At 38.6% G+C, this 20,982-nt stretch overlaps 2 protein-coding genes across 4 annotated transcripts in view; one reads left to right on the top strand and one right to left on the bottom strand.

Annotated features, from left to right (window-relative positions):
• Positions 1-1,316: 1,316 nt before the first annotated feature.
• Positions 1,317-11,461, bottom strand: LOC141821742 (ribulose-phosphate 3-epimerase, cytoplasmic isoform-like). Its single transcript, XM_074709093.1, has 7 exons — positions 11,164-11,461; positions 6,762-6,826; positions 6,552-6,658; positions 6,383-6,480; positions 5,864-5,956; positions 5,745-5,786; positions 1,317-1,633 (listed from the first exon to the last, which is right to left on the bottom strand). The coding sequence occupies exons 1-7, from the start codon at positions 11,281-11,283 to the stop codon at positions 1,478-1,480; spliced, it is 681 nt and encodes a 226-aa protein (XP_074565194.1). The 5' UTR covers positions 11,284-11,461; the 3' UTR covers positions 1,317-1,477.
• A 1,811-nt stretch (positions 11,462-13,272) lies between these two features.
• The window catches only part of LOC141822076 (MADS-box transcription factor 51-like), a 56,117-nt gene continuing 48,407 nt past the window's right edge, over positions 13,273-20,982 (top strand). For 2 of the 3 annotated variants that reach the window (XM_074709498.1, XM_074709497.1), the window contains exon 1: positions 13,273-13,582. In XM_074709498.1, the coding sequence (XP_074565599.1) occupies positions 13,395-13,582 (188 nt within the window). In that variant the 5' untranslated portion in view covers positions 13,273-13,394. The remainder of the gene's footprint in view (positions 13,583-20,982) is intronic. The other variant, XM_074709499.1, reaches the window with a different exon arrangement.

The following is a 20,982-nucleotide window of genomic DNA, read 5'->3' as shown; positions in this document are numbered from 1 at the left end:
CGGTTATGGATCGGTATGACTTGATCAAGAAGGTCAAGATTCAATCCTATTAGATGACACATTGGACGAAAGATTGAACTCCAAGGCTGACAGGCTTGGTCTTGGGCCTTGACTTTATTTCGCGCTCACGTTCCTAGGCGGTTGGGCCTCAACTCGGTAATCGGTGTAGATCAAGATCCAATATCCGACTCGGCATCCGGCTCAGTTCAGGATCCCACACTTGACCTCTCTAGCCCAACTCTAGTTCGACATCCGACCTCGAGCTCTGAGTCCAAGCCGCCCCGTCAAGTCCCCTCCCAATCGCATCAAGTTCTGTCTCAGGCTTAAGGCTCATCTTAGTTGACCTCGGCTCGGGTTCTCTCTGTCGCTCGCGCTTCGCCTACCCAGTACCTTACACCGAGCTCAACTGATTCTGCTCTTTTCATTTCTTTATTTAGCTGTGCAGGTTGCCGTCAGAAGGACATATGCAATCATACGATATCTTGAATAGCTCATCTACCTTATTAATGCGGCATGATAGCGCAGTCAGACGTCATATCAGGTATGGGTGATAAGACTCTTCGCTACTGCGGCAGCAATGAGATGTTCTCCTTATCCAGATGAGACAACTCCTTTAACAAGATCTCCATTGAGGGATATTCTCCTTAACTAAGATAAGATAATTTTCTCATTTTTTTTTCTTTTATAAGTTTATATAACTCCCCCGCCTCTTGTGGATACAGATACGTACACATAACCAACAAACATTGATTTCTCTCTACATCCCTGCATTTTTGCTTCTCAATCTCTGGGCGAGGGTTTGACTTAAGCGTCGAAGCAGTTGAGTCAGGACATCCCTGACCTCCGTTCTCACCTTCCTCTTCCTTCTTGCAGTTCAGTGTTTGATGCCCCGCTAGAGTACCTCATTTTCTTCCTTCACTGCTCATGGATACCACTTTGACCATCAACCTACAAGCCAAGTGACTAACGACTCATCCGGAAGACGATTTCAAAAATATTTAATAGCTTCAACAGCATCCATCCTCCAACATCACAACCATCACCAACAACAATGGGCACCACACAAGATGGGCAATTATGCAATGAGAGATCCAATGTGGCAACCATGCGAGGACTGTGCAATACTATTCAAATACCCAAATTGGATCCAATTCTAACCCCAACTAGCACAAAAGAACCTGAATCCACTTATTAAGAATTCAAGTTGCTTCGAATTTATCCCAGAAATAAATTCAAATGAAATTAAACCAACCTCCAACAGCATAGCATGAGTTCAACTCCAAATATTCCAAGCACAATAATTCCAACTCAAATCATGATTAATCCGTAACCGTAAAATTTAAATCAGAACATAACAGAGATGTTACTTCTTGTTTATTCAAACAGTCGGCATAGATGCACCATCTTACTGGCTATTCAAGTAACTGAAGTTCATACATATACCAACAAATATTTCAAAATAATATTATACATATCGTTAGCTGTTCAGTTGAGCATCTGCTACACTCTTCCTGAGAATAGAAATTACTTCCCCTGGCTCTTTAGCTCCAAAAACTGAACTTCCTGCTACGATGCAGTTTGCTCCTGCTGAAGCTGCCAAGTCAATGGTTGAAGGGCCCAAGCCACCATCCACCTATTAAACATTATAAATTGTTGATTCTGAAAAATGTTATCCGGTATCGAAAAGCAAGAAAATTGTAAAATAGTAGACCAATCACTGTAGGATCCAGAAGTGCATGCCCCCAGCCAAAGGCAACAAGCAAGTTTGATTACTTAGGAGAAACATGCTGCCTAAGGTGTCACCTAACTGGAATCTGAATAAGCTTCTAATAAGTCCATGTTTGTTTCCCTTTTGAACAAAGGCAAAACAAAATTAGCCGATCTTAGCCAATGTATAAATTACAAAATTAACTCTATCCAGATGCGCCGTACTATGGTTGTGGTTGATCACTGAATACTTGAATGTATCATCAAAGTTAGTTGGTTTCAAATATATTTTATATTCTCTCTCTCTCTCTCTCTGTCTCAGACAGTGATGCAGCAATAGGATAGTGAATAGATGGAGCATCCATTGCTATTAAGCATAAAATGGTTGTTTTTTTTTTGTATTTTTTCTGAGGCAGGGAGGCAAATAACATACTCACAATGTAATAAGAAAATAAATATACATCAAAATACAAGAACGTTTGTAGAAAAACTGAAGAAATTAATTCACAGGATTAGGTGGGTAACTGGAAAGGTGGTTGGGGGTATCAAACGGACTGATAGAACAAAATAAATGCCTCAGCTGACTCAAGAGGCGCAACAAAAAAGGACAAATGCTGCACTACAAGTAGATCAAAGCCTGCAACTCGTACAGGCCAGCCCAAGAAGCGCAATGAGACTGGAGAAACAAAATATCATGATGCCAAGAGAGTGGCTCTAGGCTAATGCTTTGCCATCCAGTCAGGCGGGAGAATGACGGGCGCATGATGCAAGTTTGACACTCAGAGAATCAACAGACCCGAGCCAAGAGTCTTGAGCAACCATCAACCTAAAGCTTCAAGGGAAGATCTGGTGAGTCAAACTTTGCAATGGGAAGTGGGAACACTAAATTAGCAAGCTCAAAGACCAAGCAACCATTAAGACAAGATTGTAAAGTGTATAGACAACAGCAGGGCTTCCTCAAAAGCCACATAGATCCCATAGAAGCAAATAGGGATGTCACCTTTGGAGAGGATAGAAACATCCTCGTAAAAAAAAAAAACAAAAAACAAAAGGAGCAGCTTAGTGAAATGAAGTTCGAAAAGAGGAGTTCAGAAAGTGATTCTGCACCTTTGCTTGCATGGAATAATAACCCAAAAAGAAATCAAATTCATAAAGGTGCAAGGCATCATGAGAACAATCATCGAAGACTCAAAGCGCACAAGCCAATCCTGAGAATCCCCTAGATAGTTGGAGCTATTAGATACCACATGATGAAGGCGCCCCAAGAGAGAACGATAGGAGAATCAACAAAGGTTGCCTAAGCTTTGGGAGACCTAGCCTACCAACTGGGAAGCTTGGTGCTAATTCAAGTGACTCGAACCTAAAAAACATTTTAATGGAGAACTAATTACTCTTTGCCTCCTCATGGCTAAGTCCTGTGCATATGAGATTACAAAGATCAAACTCTTGAATTTTAATCATTGTAAAGACCTCAATGTGCAAAATACCTCTGAACTACAAAATGAAGATCAACCTTATTAGAGACATGTTATGTGCCAAAATTTATCTTAACTAAATTTGTGCCATAAAATATTTCTTTTTCAAAATTTAGACAACTAATTAAGCTGAACCAAAAAATATTTTGGATTTTCAGGGATTGAGTAGAAGTTGGTGTAGAGTTGGGTGTGGTATGTCCAGTAGACAAGTGGTTAGAGTTTTCAAATCGAGCTTGACTTGGACTCATTTTGACCGGTTTAGGGTTGAACAAAATTTGTATTTGGGATTGCTTGCCCTCGACCACAATCATTGGTGAGCCACCGCCATCAGTTCCTTCCTCCTCTTCTCGCCCTCCTCATGTCACCCTGCTTAGAGTTAGGGTGAGCCACCTCTCGGCACTAAGGTGAGCAACCACAGTTCTCACCCTCCTTTTCTCTCTCACTTCTTTTTCTTATCCCTATGCACCTCCCCCCTACGAGCCTTATGCGCTACAATTGCTCAGACCAACTATGGGCCGCACGATTAGAGGCACTTTCACATGCTCTTAATCCCACATTATGTGCCACCATAGTTCTCTCTTCTTTTCCTATTCCTTTGTGCTCCACCATACAAGACTTACGTGTTGCAACCGCTTGACCCAGGTGTGATCTTTACAACCAAGGGTCGTTTCCCATGCGCTCTAGCTCACAATACGCCCAAGGCCCAACACTAGCACCAGATCCTCGTGCATGGGGCACCCCATGCACCTTGCTATTGCTCTCATGCATACTGAGTTAGGGCCCTCATGCTGATCGTCGATACCCTAGCATAAATTGTCACTTCATTAGATTATACCACTACTGCTGGTTGTATAGCCACCAATTATCGTCACTTTGAAAGTAAGGATTCAATGAGTGATGTTCTTATTGATATTGTAAAACCACTACCTATTTCAGACTAATAACTAGTTATTATTTAGGTTACATTAGTTCTAGTGTCTCATATCATCGAAGCATCTACTCCATTTTTTTCGACCATGGAAAATTGATAGATAAGAGCTTGTTTAGTCTAACTCCTACTTTTAGGATTTGAGATATTAATACTAGTGAACTGGATTCGCTAAATTAGGATTTACGGTAGGTTATCCTAATAGGATGGTTGTCCTTAAATTGAGGTAATGAGGATTAATGTATCAATATTAGATCCGTTAACATAAAAAATAGGTGGAATTTAAACTTTAATATTTCTATCACATAGTAGCTATATTTGGTATTTACTATGTTATATTTGTGTATTTGATTTGTACATACTCCACTAGTGGGAACATTGACCTTGTAAAGTAATAGATTTTTGCACTGTGTATATTGGAGATAGTAATGACTCACTTATATGTTTTTAGTGCATGAATTAAATATGTAAAATGATTACATATGTGCTACTATAATTATTTTCAAAAGGTAAAGTTGATATTCTAGTCCTTGTTTGATATATGTCTGTTTTACCTTTCATATTCCTCCTTGTTTATATATTAGGGTTGTCAGAATTAATAGACCTAAAATAGTTTCCACAATATTGTGCAATTTTTTTTTACCTATCTAGCTCGATTTATCTACTCCACTCAATCCATTCAGTCACTTGGCTCTCTCAACCCACTTGGTTAGCCCAATCTATCTAGTTTGCTTGGTCCATTAAGCTTGCCTATTTCTTCTACTCACTCAGCATACCTTGCCCATTCATTTGACCCAACTCATTTAGCCCAACAATTCTTACTCTCTTAGTCTTCATGGTCCATCCCACCCGTTTGATTTACTCAATCCAACTAGTTCATTTGACCACCTGGATACACCTTTCTACTCAACCTGCTCGGTTATCACATCTTGTTCAATCCATTTAACCTTCCACCTCACAACTCGTGTGTCTTAGTTGATCTGCTCAATTTACCAAGTTTGACCAGCTGATTTGATTTAAAGTATGCTTGGTGATAAAATTGGAATATGTGTTCCTTATAATGTTTAAAGGAGTACCTAAGAAGAATAATTAGTGAATAATAGTTTCATGGGAATAGTATTTCAAGTTCATTTTTATTACAAAACCCAGGAATACTTTTCATGAGAATTTATATAAAACGAAATAAATATTTCTACAGACCAAAGACTGTAAAATTAAATCTCCATCCTAAATTTAGAACTAGAGCTCAATCTGTTAAAAACCAAGCAAAGATGAATTTACATTATTAAGGTCTTGTTTGTTATCTGAGTTAGCATCCTTTAGAAATCATATATGTAAATAAATTATTAGTTTTTAAGATTATAATGATTATTTTCAAAAAATAATTAGATCATTCTTATTAGTTTTCAAGATTGTAATATTTAATTGTTGGATCTTGGAAAGTTATCACTCCATCTCGTGAATTGTATTAAAATCCCTTCAACTCTCATAAACAATAACTAAACATGGACCTTCTATATTTCCTATCGAATATTGTGGTGGAAAAACTACCCATACCAAAAGAGCTTCAAGGCACAAAAAGTATATTGTCAACTGAGCAGCATGGAACCATAAACTGTCTGAAAACACCTTACCTCTATATCTAGGGTAGGGTACTTCTTTCTCAATGTACGTACCTGACAAAATGAGGTCAAGCATCTTATTATTTATATTGATAGGAAACATTTGAAAGGTAAGCAAGAAATAAACACACTTTATCCATTGTTTCAGGCATGAACTTTTGACCACCAAATCCAGGTTCAACAGTCATGACAAGGACCATCTCTACAGGATTTTCACCCTCCACCTGAAAAACAATATAGAGACAATAAATAACGATGGACCAGAGTTTGATATTGTCAAATATGTGGCATTCAATTATTACATTACGACATCTCAGATAATAAACAGACCAACAAGCAATCATATAAATTTTAATGTCAAATCAATAGATAGAAACTAATGTCTTTGTTACTATCTGGCTCAGTGAACAATCTGGACATAGTATCCTGCACTTGAATTATTTAGCCATAAAAATAATTATCTATGAAAGTTATATTTATTGCACAATCTAGTGTCTGATGTCGAGTATTTCTATGAATATCGAATATCTGCATGTGGGTGAATCAATTAACTGAGGTTATAACCAAACCATAAAAGACTTCACTAAAATAACCAGAGACAGTAATGAAAAATGGAACCATAAGGAAGTCCAGTTTAACAGATGACTTGCCAGTGGATATACTTCCTCAATAGGAGTTCCTGGCTTTAAAGCTACACCAGGTCGCATGCCTTTCATCTTTATTTGGTTCACAAGCTGTTGCCAGTACTCTGGAATATAATGTGTAAGAAATTGAACTGAAAATTATCCGATAGTTTTACATATAAAGATTTGAATTCACCTTTTGTCACTTCAACATGAAATGTAAAGCCTGAGGCACCAGCTTTTGCAAATGGTTCTACATAATCCAGTGGATTTGTAACCATAAGATGGCAGTCTAGATATGCCCTGACAAGTAAAAATTGTCAAACACAAAATCAGAAGATCTATCTGATGTTAGCCAAAAGTCTGAAGAACACAAGCCATGTTTATATCAAGAAAGTAAGAATACTTTGTGTGCTTTCGCAAACTCTCAATCACTGGAGCTCCTATTGTTAAGTTGGGAACAAAATGCCTGTGAATATCAACAAAAAGATAAAAATAATAATATGTTAATCATATGTTGTAGTGACACCATAAAACATGGTACTAATCAATGGCATATAACACATCAGCTGGTTATAAAATATGGTCCTATCGTATCTTCACAAATTATGCTTCAAGATGCATTATCAAAATAAGGATAAGAAAGAAAATTCATTCACTTGAATGTTACACAAATAATTAGAAGCTATGTAGCTATGTAGTTGCTTCGAGGTTCCATAAAAATAAGCCCTCATGGCTCAGTATCTATTAGGGTTCACTTACTTGGATGGAAAGTAAAGAGGAGAGAAAGAAAGGATCATAAATTTGCTTATGAAGTTTATCATTTATGTACATCCTTTGTATTACCTTCCTCCCTCCCTCTCATATCTTCCATTTCCATCCAAGTAAATGGACCCTTAATGAGGAAAACCTATTCATAATAAATGTCATAGGAGATGACATACTTGAGTTGCTAGTTTGTGAGTAGTCAACTTCTTGGCTCTTGCCATAACTGAAGAGCAAATCTTAATACTGCTCATATGATTAAAAAAAGTTCACTTGAATTAACTACCAAGAATATACCAACATCAACATTATCTAAATAGTGTTTGGTTCATGGAATAAAATTAACAAGAAATACAGCAATTATTTCAGGGAAATGGATGAGAAGAATAAAATAGAAAGATGTAATCCTTAGTTTGTTAGGAAAGGATGTTTCATTTTCATTCTGATGTTTGGTTTGCAAGAATTTTGCAAGTAATAGAAGAAATAACCTCCACAAGGTCAACAGAAGCCTGAAAATTGCTTTGATAGTAAGAAATAAGGTGATAAATTTGGTTTGTTTCTCTCGAGATTGATTGAGAGTAGCAAAGCAAGATCAAGAGAGGATAACAATTCTATCAGAATTAAAGTGTCAGTTTCATCTTGTAAGCAAAATAAGTCATTAGGAATGGAACAACTTTTCGAGCAAACCAAATGAACATTCCTCATTTTGCTATCTTTGTTACACTAGCTTTTATGTTGTTTGGAGTACCATACACTGACTGGTTTTGGAAAAATAAGAAAGAGAAAATAAAACATAAAAAGAAAAAAATGGTGGTTCAATGCAAGGTAGTAAAAGGAAACAGCACTAAGTAAGCAAAGATTTGCTGGCTGCCGCACATATAGTTTTGAATGGGTAGTTATTTGAAAAAACATATAGAAGTAAGAAAATTAACAAAGCCAACTGCAAGGGAGTATATATCGATATACCATTCTAAGTTCATTAACAACAACACGTGAGCTTTCAAGCTCCCAAATTGATTTTCCATTTTCATCTCCATCAGTAGTAATTATTAACCAAAAACCACATAATGGGTAAGTAATGATCTATTAATACTTAAGAAGATGCATATCATAGAGTAACTATTGTTAGAAGCTGCAAGTGAATGATGGCACATAAGTTAATTCAAATTGCTGATGACCATTGTTCCCTATATAATTACTACCATCATAGCTTAAACATGATTGTTTAAACTACACTTATTTTTCAATAAGTCAATCTTCAAAACTTGAAAGCATGTTGAATCAATTTCATGTCTGCCATGTTTCTCAACAATCAAAAACTTAGTTCTCCACTTGAAAATACCTTTGTAAATAACATTGCATACATCTTGAATAAGGAACTCTCACACATTAATGCCATTCTTGCATGTGACTATTGCAGAACTCATCTTAAGAGATGAAAGTAAGTGAACGCTGGTAAACATATAGTTATGCATCACAATAATTTTTTATAATTACTAATTGAATGCATCAGCAACTTTTACAGTGTGCATGAGGCTCTTATCTCCCATGTCAAAATTTACAGAACCTCATATAGTTGGGGTATGATTACTCACCCATCCTGCAAAAGACATAAAGACAATATCAATCTATCAAAAGAAATATAAGTAAAAAACAAGTCCAAATAAACTAATAAATTGGAATATATCGAGAATGCCACCGCCAAACATAATATAAGAAACCAAATGCCCATGAATACAGCTGGTAATTAAGTACATAAAAATGAAGCTCTGTATTCCTAACTATCAAGAAGATAGTTGCACTGGGCAGTAGAAACTAGATAGCAGAGATGACGAAGCACTATACCACTATAAGTCCTGAATAATTTTGAAATTTTCACAGTAGACAACAGCACAATACTCGTAGATGTTGCATAAACATCTAGAAGCCACTAAAAATTAATCATATCAATCAAATTAGTTATGAAAAAGAATCAAGGATGCATGTCTCTAAGTATTTTGGTTCTCATGTGGGAGAAAGATACTAGAATATAGATGGAAGATATTTAGCACTTCAATTTTGTTATCAGCCTAAATATAAATACCATATTACGTGCCTACTTGTATTTTTGATGAATAACAAATATAAGTAGAGAACTACCTGGATAAGATACCCAAATAATTACCCTAACACTGTACCAAAGCCATGGTCTCATCTCTCTTCTTGTAGGCGAACACCATCCCAACTAGTGAGAACACCAACTCGAGCCACAAGCTTCTTCAATGAACCATTTATTTTAAGCAACCATTAAATTTTATAATAAGAATCACATTTCTAACCATGTCTAATCTCATCTTTGATGATCTAAAAACATTACCCAGGTTACTAGTCTTGGTTGCATTTAACACATGAGAAGAGTTAATCATGAAATCTGTTTCCATGATTTCCATGTGCAAATTTGAAGGCACAGATTGCATCCACAATAAGAAGTCCTTCCACAAATGTGATTTGTCCCCTTGTTTGCCTACCCTTTGGTAGAAAATAAGATGTTTTCTAATAACAATTGACTTATGTGTCTCAGTGGATGGTCTTGTGCAGTGTAAGAGACGACAGAAAGGAGAATGATGTGACTTTGATTTTGATTTTGATTTTGTATGTTATGTATTTATTTTTATAAGTGATTTTCATATTCTGTATGTAGTTGATTTTCATGTATTATAGGGGATTTTTATGAGCTCAAACTCGAGCTTGATTATGTGCTTAATGAGCTCGAACTCGAGCTTGTTTAACGATCTCAAAATAATATGTTAACGAGCCGAACTCGAGCTCGATTATGTGCTTAACGAGCTCGCACTCGAGCTTGTTCAACGATCTCAAAATAATATGTTAACGAGCCGAGCTCGAACTAAGTTCGTTTAACTTTTAAACGAGTTATTTTCGAATTGAGCTCGAGCCGTTCGTGAACTATTTAATTTCGTTATGAACCGAGCTCGAGCTTAAGCATTAAAGCTCGAATCAAACTCAAGCCGAGCTCGAAAAAAATCAAACGAGTCGAGCTCGAGCCTATTACTATTTGGTTCGGCTCGGTTCGATTAGACCCCTAAGGAGAAGAGGGGGAATAAGAGAATGTTATTCAACGACCCCAATTTCTCTGCTTATGACCTACAAAATACCAGTTCTAGTTTTAAAAGTGAAATAGAATAAATTAATTTAATAGGACCAAACACAGCCAAAATTTGGAGCTTGTCTAACCATTAAACCAGTTTATTTTTCATCAAATTCATTACCTAATCTTCAAGTGGAGAAAAAAAAACAAAAAAAAAATCATGACAAGCTAGTACAATTGTAGGTCCTCATAGTGAAACAGATTCGATTAGGCTTACCAGTTAAAACTTCTATTAGTTATATTTGAATAAATAGGAAAACCCAATGGTATATCTTATAATACTGTGATTCTGATAGTTTTTCAAAGAGATATAAGTTCCATCTAGAACTTCTTGTTCAGCTAAATGGCATGAACTTCGAACCAAAACAACAATACTTAAACAGAACTTCCCTGATTCAAAGATTTCTGAAAGTTTTAGATTAGGATCACCTACTTTACAATGTCAAATAAGGAACACTGGCATAAACCGATCCTCAAGTTCTGTATCATTAGAAACTATACCCTATATTTTTATCACTCAAGGACTATCTATCTTAGAATATGCACTAGTTCGATCCTATAAGTGCGCTCCCAACACTATCACTAACACTTCCTTCCCAACTAAAAGACAAATTAAAAAAAGCTAAATATATATAAAAGCGTGGAAGCATAGATAGACGCGCTAGTATATATTCTTCAACGTTCAATTCAATCAGAAACAAGGTCAAGCATTAAAACCATTCGAAACAAGAAGCTTTGCAATTTCTATCTAAAATCAAATTGTTAAGGCGACGAGAAGCAAAAATAATCCGATCGAAGAACAAATGAAATGAGCGGACCAGCCCTCAATTCCCACGAGGTACAAGAAAAGCCAATATGCACAGGTGACTACGGAGAAGGGGGGAGGAAGATCCATCAGTACCATAATGTCCATGTGGAGCCAATCGGCTCCCAACTGGATCATCCGCTCGGCCTCCGATGCCAGATTCGCGAAGTCCGACGACAGCATCGACGGGGCAATCTTCGGCTCCACCGCCATCGTGACTCAAATCCGGCGGAAAGGGAAGACGGAGTTGACGGTCGATTGAACTGACAAACCGCGGACAGCTCCCGATTCGTTCGGGAATTATTTGGTAGGTGGCGACGGGAAAGGGCAAGTAGTTAAGAAACGACGGCACGGCGCTCGGACCGTGTTAAGATTTGGACCGACGGCGGACAGCCGAACTTCGACCAGATCGATAATAGTTTGGGCCGGTTTTTTTTTTTTTTTTAAAGCGCCCCTTTTTCTAAGTAGCAAAGTTTTGTTTCAAAGAGGAGGTGAGAAAAAGGAGAAAAGGATAAATAATTAAAAAATTAATTTTTATTTAGGATGAAGTGAGTTAAGAAGGAGAAAGGGAGAGAAAGATAAATTTATATTCATGAATTATTAGAAAATCTTATATTTTAATTTGGAGGGTAAGGAAAAGAAATTTAAAATATTTTATTTTAATTTTATTTTTATTTTAAAAATATTAATTATTAAATTAATTTATATATCTCATCCTTGCACTGTTATTTCTTACACAATACCCGTCATCATCATTCAGTGTTCAATCACTTGTACTATACTTAATAGATATATAATCCTAATCTTCTTCTCTTCCAAAAATAGAGACTTATCTATTTGTCAATTTTGTCGGAGAGAGATGAGTGGCCGAATTCGACTGCCGAGTCGAGTGGCTGAGTGCCGAGTGGCCGACTACCGAGAACTGAGTGGTCGAGTGCCGAGCCGAGAGCCGACTTGTTGTCTGCCAAGCCGAGTGTCGAGTGCCGAGATGTCGAGAGCCAAGACACCGAGTGCCCGAGACGTCGAGTGCCGAGACGCCGAGACCGTGACGTTGAGTGTCGAGACCACGCAGAGAGTCGAGACGGATGATGTCGAGACTTGCGTTCAACGCAGTTTCCTTAAAACAGATTCGTCCCCTCTAGTAGTGCTTAGAGGTCACGACGAATGTCTGTTTCTCAGGATACAACGGTAGGACAGGCAAAACGATCAAGCACAGATCGTTACCGATGAATAGATTACACCCAAAGACTATCTATCACTGGGGGAAGCAGAGGAAAAGGAAGCTAGGATCGAGAACACTCTGCTTGTGTTTTCCCATCGCTTCCTCTTTTATAACCTCGCAACATATCTCCCGTTAATTAGAGATTAATGATATAATTAATGGATTGATTTGTAACAGATAACATTTATAATAATACTTGACCGTTTCAATGTCAAATCATTAACTTGTCTATTATTATAAAAAATAGAATGAAATGATAAAATATTAATTGATTCGCCTAAAATATGTCTTGATCGATCGATGCAATACATCAATGCAATGTATACACCTAGCTTCATCGTTCTGTTAAGCCACTCTTTTTTATTTTTCAATTAAGTCGAGCAGCAACCAGTTTAACCGTAGCGTGGCCTCGACCCATTCACTGGCGGGCAGTCGGACTCGCTGAGATAGACGTACGGTTCGTGCTTGAAGATTGACGGACGGACGGTTCAGATCGCATGCCTAGGTAGGCCCCACCGTCGCCCTGGCGGTCTTATCTTCTAGGATGCGTGAATCCATCTTAATTCGCCCCTTGGGACTTGCATTACCCATGTATAAATATTGCACCGCTGCAAAGGAATTCCAATCGCTACCGTCTCCGGGGCAATGGTGCAACAGTAAAACATCCGAATTGTAACTCAGGGATCCTCAATACGATCCCTAATACGATTTTTCCTAACTGGGGAACGCAATCAAAGGATACTGAGCATCTGGATTGACCGTCATATGCGCTTTCTAATTTACCTTGATGATCGATGAGAAATTTTTATAGGACCGAATCGATCACACCAGCAGATGTTGACTACTGGGATTATCTTATTTTTTTTTTCCAGTCGCTACCGAGCGATGGCAGGTGGGGCCCGACGAGTGAGTTTTTGAGTCGGTGGTGGGTCTTTTGTCTTCTTGCGATTTTTTTTCGGTTACTTTCTATTTGCTCGTCCGCAACGCGATTCCCTACGCATCCACAGTCGTCCACACACGCCAGCTCACTCTCGAGAATCGCTGGCGTAGGTTGCTGTTGGAGTCCCCTCGGCGGTGAGGTGAGGCGAGGCGAGGCGAGGCGATGGGGCGGCGGGGGAAGGTGGAGCTGCGGCGGATCGAGGACCGGACCAGCCGCCAGATCCGCTTCTCCAAGCGACGGAGCGGGCTGTTCAAGAAGGCGTACGAGCTCGCGGTGCTCTGCGACGCGGAGGTCGCGCTCGTCGTGTTCTCCCCGGCCGGGAAGCTCTACGAATTCTCCAGCGTCTCCAGGTGCGCTACTCCTCCCTCTCGCAGCTTGATCCTCCTCCTATTGCTTTGAATGTTTTCGTTTCCTCTTTCCATGACGTCGTCTCCGTCGTCTAAGTCAACTTCTGGAACCCTAGGAATATGGTCCGTGATTTCATAGTTTCGCAGAGGGGTAAGGAGATTTTAGGCACATCAGTAACTGTAATATCCGGGAATCGGTCGATCGGCTCCCGATCGGGTTCGAGGAAGCTTTATGTGCTGTCGGCGTGATAAAGTCGTCGGCTTCGAGTTTTTCTTTTCGTAGATAACGACGCGTCTTGTCGTTACAATTGCATGCTTATAATTTACGTGGATTTTGATTATTCTTGAAGTATCACGTGGAGCGTATTTTGAAGTTCCAGTTTCCTGTTTAATTTATTGATTTTTTGGAAAAAAACTGTTTTTTATTTATATCTCAGCCGTTGGGTTTTCTGCCACGTTACTCGTTTGTACCTTCGACGCCTCAGAAGAATAGACTCTTGTATCTATTCCATGTTTAAACCTCTCCTTTTGTTCATGAGTTACCTAGTGCATTTAAAACTCTCGTTTTGTTCATGAGACACCTAGTGGATTTAAGTTTGTAATTTTATTAGGCAGTCACATATTTAAGTTTGTCTTGTTAGGTTGTTCTTTATTTACAACATCATCGTCGAATCCATGAATATGCACGATTCATTAGTTTTGGAAGTTGAAAAACGAAAATCATATGTGGTGACTTGTTAAGCACAACATATTTATATTTAGTGAAGCAACATTCTTGTATGTTCTATATAATTAGAGTAAGTTGTCAATTTAGGTCGTCTTTCATTTGATTATCATGACCCGAGTGCTACATTTTGATTAAGTTGGTCAAATCAATAACCTTCTATCTATATATTCACAAACAACCTAACAACGACTGGAAACATACACTCCATTCATCATGGTGTATGGAGCTTCATGTTACGACTCGCAAGCTTCTAGACACTTGAAGAATACTCTGGAGAATCCTGGATTGCTCTAGAAGACCTTGGAGACACTAGAAGACTCTGGAAGACTGTAGAATATCCTAAAGAATCCTAGAGACAAACTATATAATTCTAGGTAGTACGTACATGTCTAGAATTATCTATGTAAATATCTTAGAAGGAGGATTCTAGAGGATAGATCATAGCCATTGATTAGAGTTGATCTCCACCGCCCATTGAGCTTAGGAGGTTGATTATGCTCAAACAACTTAGGTTTTGTATTGTGTTGCACCACCCAATTGACGAACGTATACACACAACTCAATCAGCACATAACATGGATAACAATATCATCATCAGCAAGTTGTGTGAGTTTTATCTACTCAGGTTTGTATCATGGATCTTGCATTTATGTCATTAGTAGTACTTCTATCTATTAAATCATTCAATATTACATTAATTAAAGTTTTTATTGACCTCTATCAGCTCTAATCAATTTATCTGTCAAACTACTTAATTTATTTATAATCTTTGTACGTTTTATACTGTTTATGTTTTCTCTTCATATCGATCATGTATATTCCTAGTCACTCAAGTTTTATTATCTGCTCTATTAATGTCACATATATCAATTTTTATTGTTATTTGCTACTGGCAATAATTTTTGATCCATAAAGTACATGATAGTGCAGCGGACAGGATTGCTAAAGGAGGGATGAATAAAATAACTGCAATAAAAACTATTCTTTCTCTTGCTAATTATTTAGCAAAAACACATACATATTAGAAATAATAAAAAATATGCACACGGAAAGGATATAATATTTTAATTAGTTCACAACTCTCCTGATTATTTGCTATTTCAAAGTTTATGCAAGACATCGTCTATTAGTTTTCTCCTCTTCAATAAAATATCGAGGGTGGTGTACATTATTCTGCTTTTCGAGCCTCAAGTCTCTTTTTATAGCTTTTGGTAAGTAACTGTTAACTTGCTTATGTGACATTGCTTCAGTGGTTCGCAGGGACGGATCTAAAAATTAGAGTTAGGGGGGGCTTGATTTAATATAATGAATTATATATTATTATATATTTTATATATATATATATATATATAATTTTCACTGGTCATCAAAATTGAAAGCAGTCTCTTGGTCTAGCGGCAGCAGCAGGCTAGCAGTGGCCACGACGGCAGGCCGACAGCGATCACGGCGGCAGGTCGACAGCAGTCGCGGCGGCAAGCCGACAGCGATTGCGGCGGCAGGCCGGCAGCGACCGTGGGGCAGGCAGCAGTAGCAGGGCAGCAGCCATGGTGACAGACCGGCAGGTTCCACAAATCGCAGCGGCAGGTCGGCAGCGACCGCGCGAGCGGCAGCAGGCCGGCAGCGACCGCGCGAGCGACGGCAGGTCGAAGCGGCCGTGCGAGTGGCGGCAGGTCGAAGCGGCCGTGCGAGCGACGGCAGGCCAACAGCGGCTGTGCGATTTGATCGCGCTCGGCGCTCGCACTGGCGGACGCGTCGATGCGGACATGCGGTAAGAACTAAGAAAAGAAATCTCAATAAGCTGAACCGAAAGAGGAGAACGTAAAAAATACTTGAGATTTGAGATTCGTCGTCGACTCGCCGTCACACCATCGTCGTGGAGTTCCTCGTCACCGTCACGTCGTGGAGAAGTTGTCACGCACTCCCGTGGGTCACGAACCAACGAAAAAAACCTAAACCCCTAAAAAAATTGCGGGAAACAAGGTTGGGCTACACCCCAGTACAACTTATAAGAAGATCCGTCCCTGGTTGGAAAACAACAAAAGGAAGAGGCGAACGAGTGCTACAACTTTTGAGAAGAGGAAGAAAAAAAGGAACAAAGAGCTTTGAGTTCAGCGGACACTCGATCAATCAAGATCTTTGACCACCTGACACGGTCTTGTATTCCACGTGTGCTTCCAGTCGCTTGAAGGTCCTTCTAGTAGACTAGAGATTCTTTCAGTTGCTCAGACCACTCGAATCACTTGTATCTCTGATTGGTTCAAAGGATAAGTGTACAATGCATAGGGTTGCCAAGATTAAATTTGATCGCTTGGATTTCAAGACGCTTGTAACCCAATGTCAATCTCCCAGAACTCTGACTCAAGTCGTAGAGTTCTCAAGTCAACTACGATTGAGTTCGCATAAGTTGAGTCTCTACCCTAGTCTCAAGTACAATTCACTAATTCAGCTCACTAGCTTACCTCGTACATACTTCCTCCTGGCTTCTCATCCATAGGATGCATGGAGTCCTTTCGGCTCATTCCCCATGTGTTCTTCTTGCTCCACCGATGTACTTTTCCGCCAAGCTCCTTGTGTCTCGGATTCACTGAGCTCGTCAGTTCTTTCATGCCATCTTTTTTGTTTGCTTGTGTTTTTTGCTCACAGTCTAGCTGTCTCCGATACTCTTTATCATTTTCAATCTCTTGGGTGGGTCATACCATCCTTCACCATGTTCCATTGGATCCTGAGTCATCAGATACCTGTGTGTTATCCTAAATCCCTGCACACTTGGACACATATCAGAAACACAACAAGACCTAACTTAAATTTATTTGATCAAACATTAAAATTGTGGTATACACCACTTGGGATTCTAACGATATCCCCCTCAACCATGTAGGATACTAACAGAACATAGGTTGAATTAGGATCTTATAGTCTAGGAGACTGTGATGATCACAAATGGCTAGAAGTTTTTATCTATACAATTGTTCTTCCTTTCTCATTATTAAATGATAAGAAGAGATCCAAACTATCTAAAATTCTGCATTATTTTTATTTTTTATAATTGAAACTATATTTAAAACTCTTACTTCCATATAAACATAATGAAGTTGAACTTAGCAAACCATGCCCGTGGCTTGCAAGTCTATATGTTGTTTTACACATACAATAAACTCTTTTTGAAGGATCTGAAAAGTCATGGATTTCATATATACTTATCTTATTGCATGCTTTATATCTATTTTGAGAAGGGACCATTTACAATTTGCAATTATAACATGAAGGTGTGTTTGGTTGAGGGTTATTGTTGATAACCTTGATTATTCATCTAAGATTATCAATAAAAATCTTGTTTGGTTTAAGTAATGAATCATTCCTGAGTTATCCTGTATTCCTGCCATGTCATAAAACGTCAACAATCCGAGAATCCAACTCGTAATGCATTTACCTCCGATTTTGGAGGGTTTTGTTGATTTTGAAGTTATTTGCATCGGTTGATGCTGTTCCTTTGCATGTAAGAATCGTCGGAGGTCGGTGGTGGCAACGGCGTCGGAATGTGCGGTGGTAGGCGACACCGAAAGGTTCGGCGGGGGTCGGAGGTGGTAGCCGACGTTGGAAAGCTCGACGAGCAACATTCGACGGGTGATGTTTTACGGGCGAGATTTGTTTAAATTAATTTTTTTAAACTTAGATTTTTTAATTAAAATTTTAGTTAATCGAATCAATCAACTCCTAGTTATAGTTGAAATAATCTAAATATATTTAGTTTAAATTTCAATAAAATTATTCCCAAAAAATTTTAAAATAATAAAAATTTCTAAAAGATTATTTAAATTTATTTATATATCACCGTTAATATTAATATTATTTATTTTATTTTATTAGTCAATTTGCTGATTGATATAATTTTCCGCACTAAGTTATACACTAAAACCTCCAAATAAATAAGTTTTTATTGCATTATTTTAGATTGAATCAAACAACATAGGTTATGTTTTAATCCCTATAACCTTGGTTATGTAATTATTAGGTAATCACATAAGTTCTGCATGATTACCATGAACCAAACACATCCTAAGAGTTTAAATAATGGTTAGCCGAACGATCTAAAGAAATGTTGATTTTATATTTTGTAATTCACCATGATTGATCAAACGAATTATCTCACTATCAATACAATTTCAAATATGAAGGAACAAGCGAGTATCATCTCTAAGCTACGTCTGCTTTGAATCATCTTTAGGAAGATCATCAGTTAAATGACCATCTTTATCAATACTATGGAGATAAAGATGAACAGTCTTATTCTAGTCCAAATAGTTTGAACCATGTAGCTTATGGTCTATGATTTTAGACATCACATGCGCAACATCTATCGTAATGGAAGGCTCAGTAATGAGACTCTATCCCAAAAGAAATCAAATAAGAGAAGAATTTGAAAAAAAGACCAAGACAGTTGTTGATGAGCGATAAGTTGATGGTCAGGAAGGGTAGCGATTGCCGCTGCTTAGCGCACAAGACATGAGTAGGTGCTGCTATAGGAGTTGAGAAAAGCAGAATTATTCTCATTGTCACTCTTTGCTGCTGTTGTTATTTTCTCTTTGTTGTATTAGGACGGAAGGTGGTGATGTGTGTGACGAAAACAGGATTTGGAATTATCATTATCCAATAGTTACATACAACTATATATAGATAACAAGACCTTTATGGGCCTTAACCCTAATATGTATATGGGCTTTAACACCCCCCTTCAAACTCAAGGTGGAAGTGGAGGTTCTGAAATATTGAGTTTGAGTAAATGAAGCCGATGTTGCTCTCGAGTTTGTGCTTTAGTGAAAAAATCTGTCACTTGTAGTTCTGAGGGCACATACTGAAGAGCAATTATTTTTTGATGACAATGATACCGAGTAAAGAAAGCATCAACACCAATATGCTTTGTAAGTTCATGCTTCACAGGATCATTGGCAATCTGTATGGCTCCAGTATTGTCACACAGAAGAGGTGTAGGAGCATCACAAGAAATACCAAAATCTGCTAATAACCATCGAAGCCATACTATCTCTGAAGTGGTAGTGGCAAGTGCTCGAAGTTCTGCTTCTGTACTAGAACGAGATATAGCCACCTGCTTTTTAGACTTCCATGCAAGAGGAGAAGAACCAAGAAAAATGCAATAGCCTGTGACAGAACGACGATCTGTTAGGTCACTTGCCCAGGTGGAGTCTGAGTAAGCATGAAGCTGAAGTGGACTATCACGAGCATAGAACAAACACTGAGAAGATGTCTCCCTTAAGTACCGTAGTACACGAAGCAAGTGTCCAAAATGAATGGAAGTAGGAGCACTCATAAACTGACTCAGAATATGAACTGCATGAGCAATATCAGGTCTGGTAACTGTGAGATAGACAAGGCTGCCTACAATACGCCGATATCGAGACGGATCCTCAAGAGGTGTACCATCAGTAGAACGAAGTTGTAAATGAAGATCCATAGGTGTCGCAGCTGTTCGACTATCTGTAATGCCAGAACTATGAATAAGGTCTTGTATGTATTTGGACTGAAAAAGGTAGTAGCCATCTACCGAATGTAATACCTCAATCCCTAAGAAATAACTGAAGGAACCCAAATCAGACATTTGAAATTGCTCACTAAGTTGCTTCTTCACACAAGAAATGTGTTCCACATCGTCTCCCGTAATCAACATATCATCAACATATAGAAGAAGCAAAGTGCGTCCACGTGGAGAGAGATGAATAAATAGAGCAGGGTCATGATCACTAGGTAAAAACCCAGCAGCTTGTATCACAGATATAAAGCGCTCAAATCAAGCACGAGGAGCCTGTTTAAGACCATATAGAGCACGACGAAGGCGACAAACATGACCAGAAGGAGCATCAACACCTGGGGGTGGTTGCATATAAACTTCTTCATGCAAATCACCATGAAGAAAAGCATTCTTAACATCCATTTGAGAGATGGTCCAAGAAGAAGTAGCAGCCACGACAATAAGAGTACAAACGGTAGTCATATGAGCAACTGGTGCAAATGTCTCATCATAATCTCGACCTTGAGTTTGCTGAAAACCTCTAGCAACAAGATGAGCTTTGTATCTCTCGATAGAACAATCAGACTTGGTCTTAATTTTGAATACTCATTTAGATGTAATTGGTACTGCATGTGATGGTAGTGGAACAATATCCCAAGTGCCTGTACGATCAAGAGCAGCAAGCTCCTCAGACATAGCAAGTTGTCATTCCGGAATATTAGAAGCTTCTTGGTAAGTGGATGGCTCGACACTCACACATGTAAAACCATACTTGGCAGCGGGACCAATAGTAGTACGATCTCTTAAATTATATCTTGGACCAACCTGTAACTCATCAGGAACAGTATGAGACTCATCAATATTATTAGAAACATCAACAGCAGGTATATCAGGACTGGCCGTGGTGGTAGAACCAGATGGAGACACTGTGAGATTTGTGGGACGACGATGAAATACACGTGTGATAGGTGGTTTAGGATGAAATGGAGTTGGTACAGGAGGAGATGTAGTCCCCTGTGAAGGTGGAGTGATGGAAATAGAAGGAGCAGGAATAGGGGTAATATGATGAGAAGGAGTAGTGACATCATCAGAGGATGAGATAGGAGGTAGACACAGGAACGATGTGGATTCTATGGGAGAATATGAGGGCCG

Source organism: Curcuma longa, chromosome 2 (assembly GCF_044706935.1).
Source record: "Curcuma longa cultivar G26 ecotype Majalengka, Jawa Barat chromosome 2, ITB_CL_G26_1.1, whole genome shotgun sequence".
Lineage (NCBI taxonomy): Eukaryota > Viridiplantae > Streptophyta > Magnoliopsida > Zingiberales > Zingiberaceae > Curcuma > Curcuma longa.
Note: the sequence above shows the minus strand (reverse complement) of the source record. Positions and strands in the feature narration are given on the sequence as shown.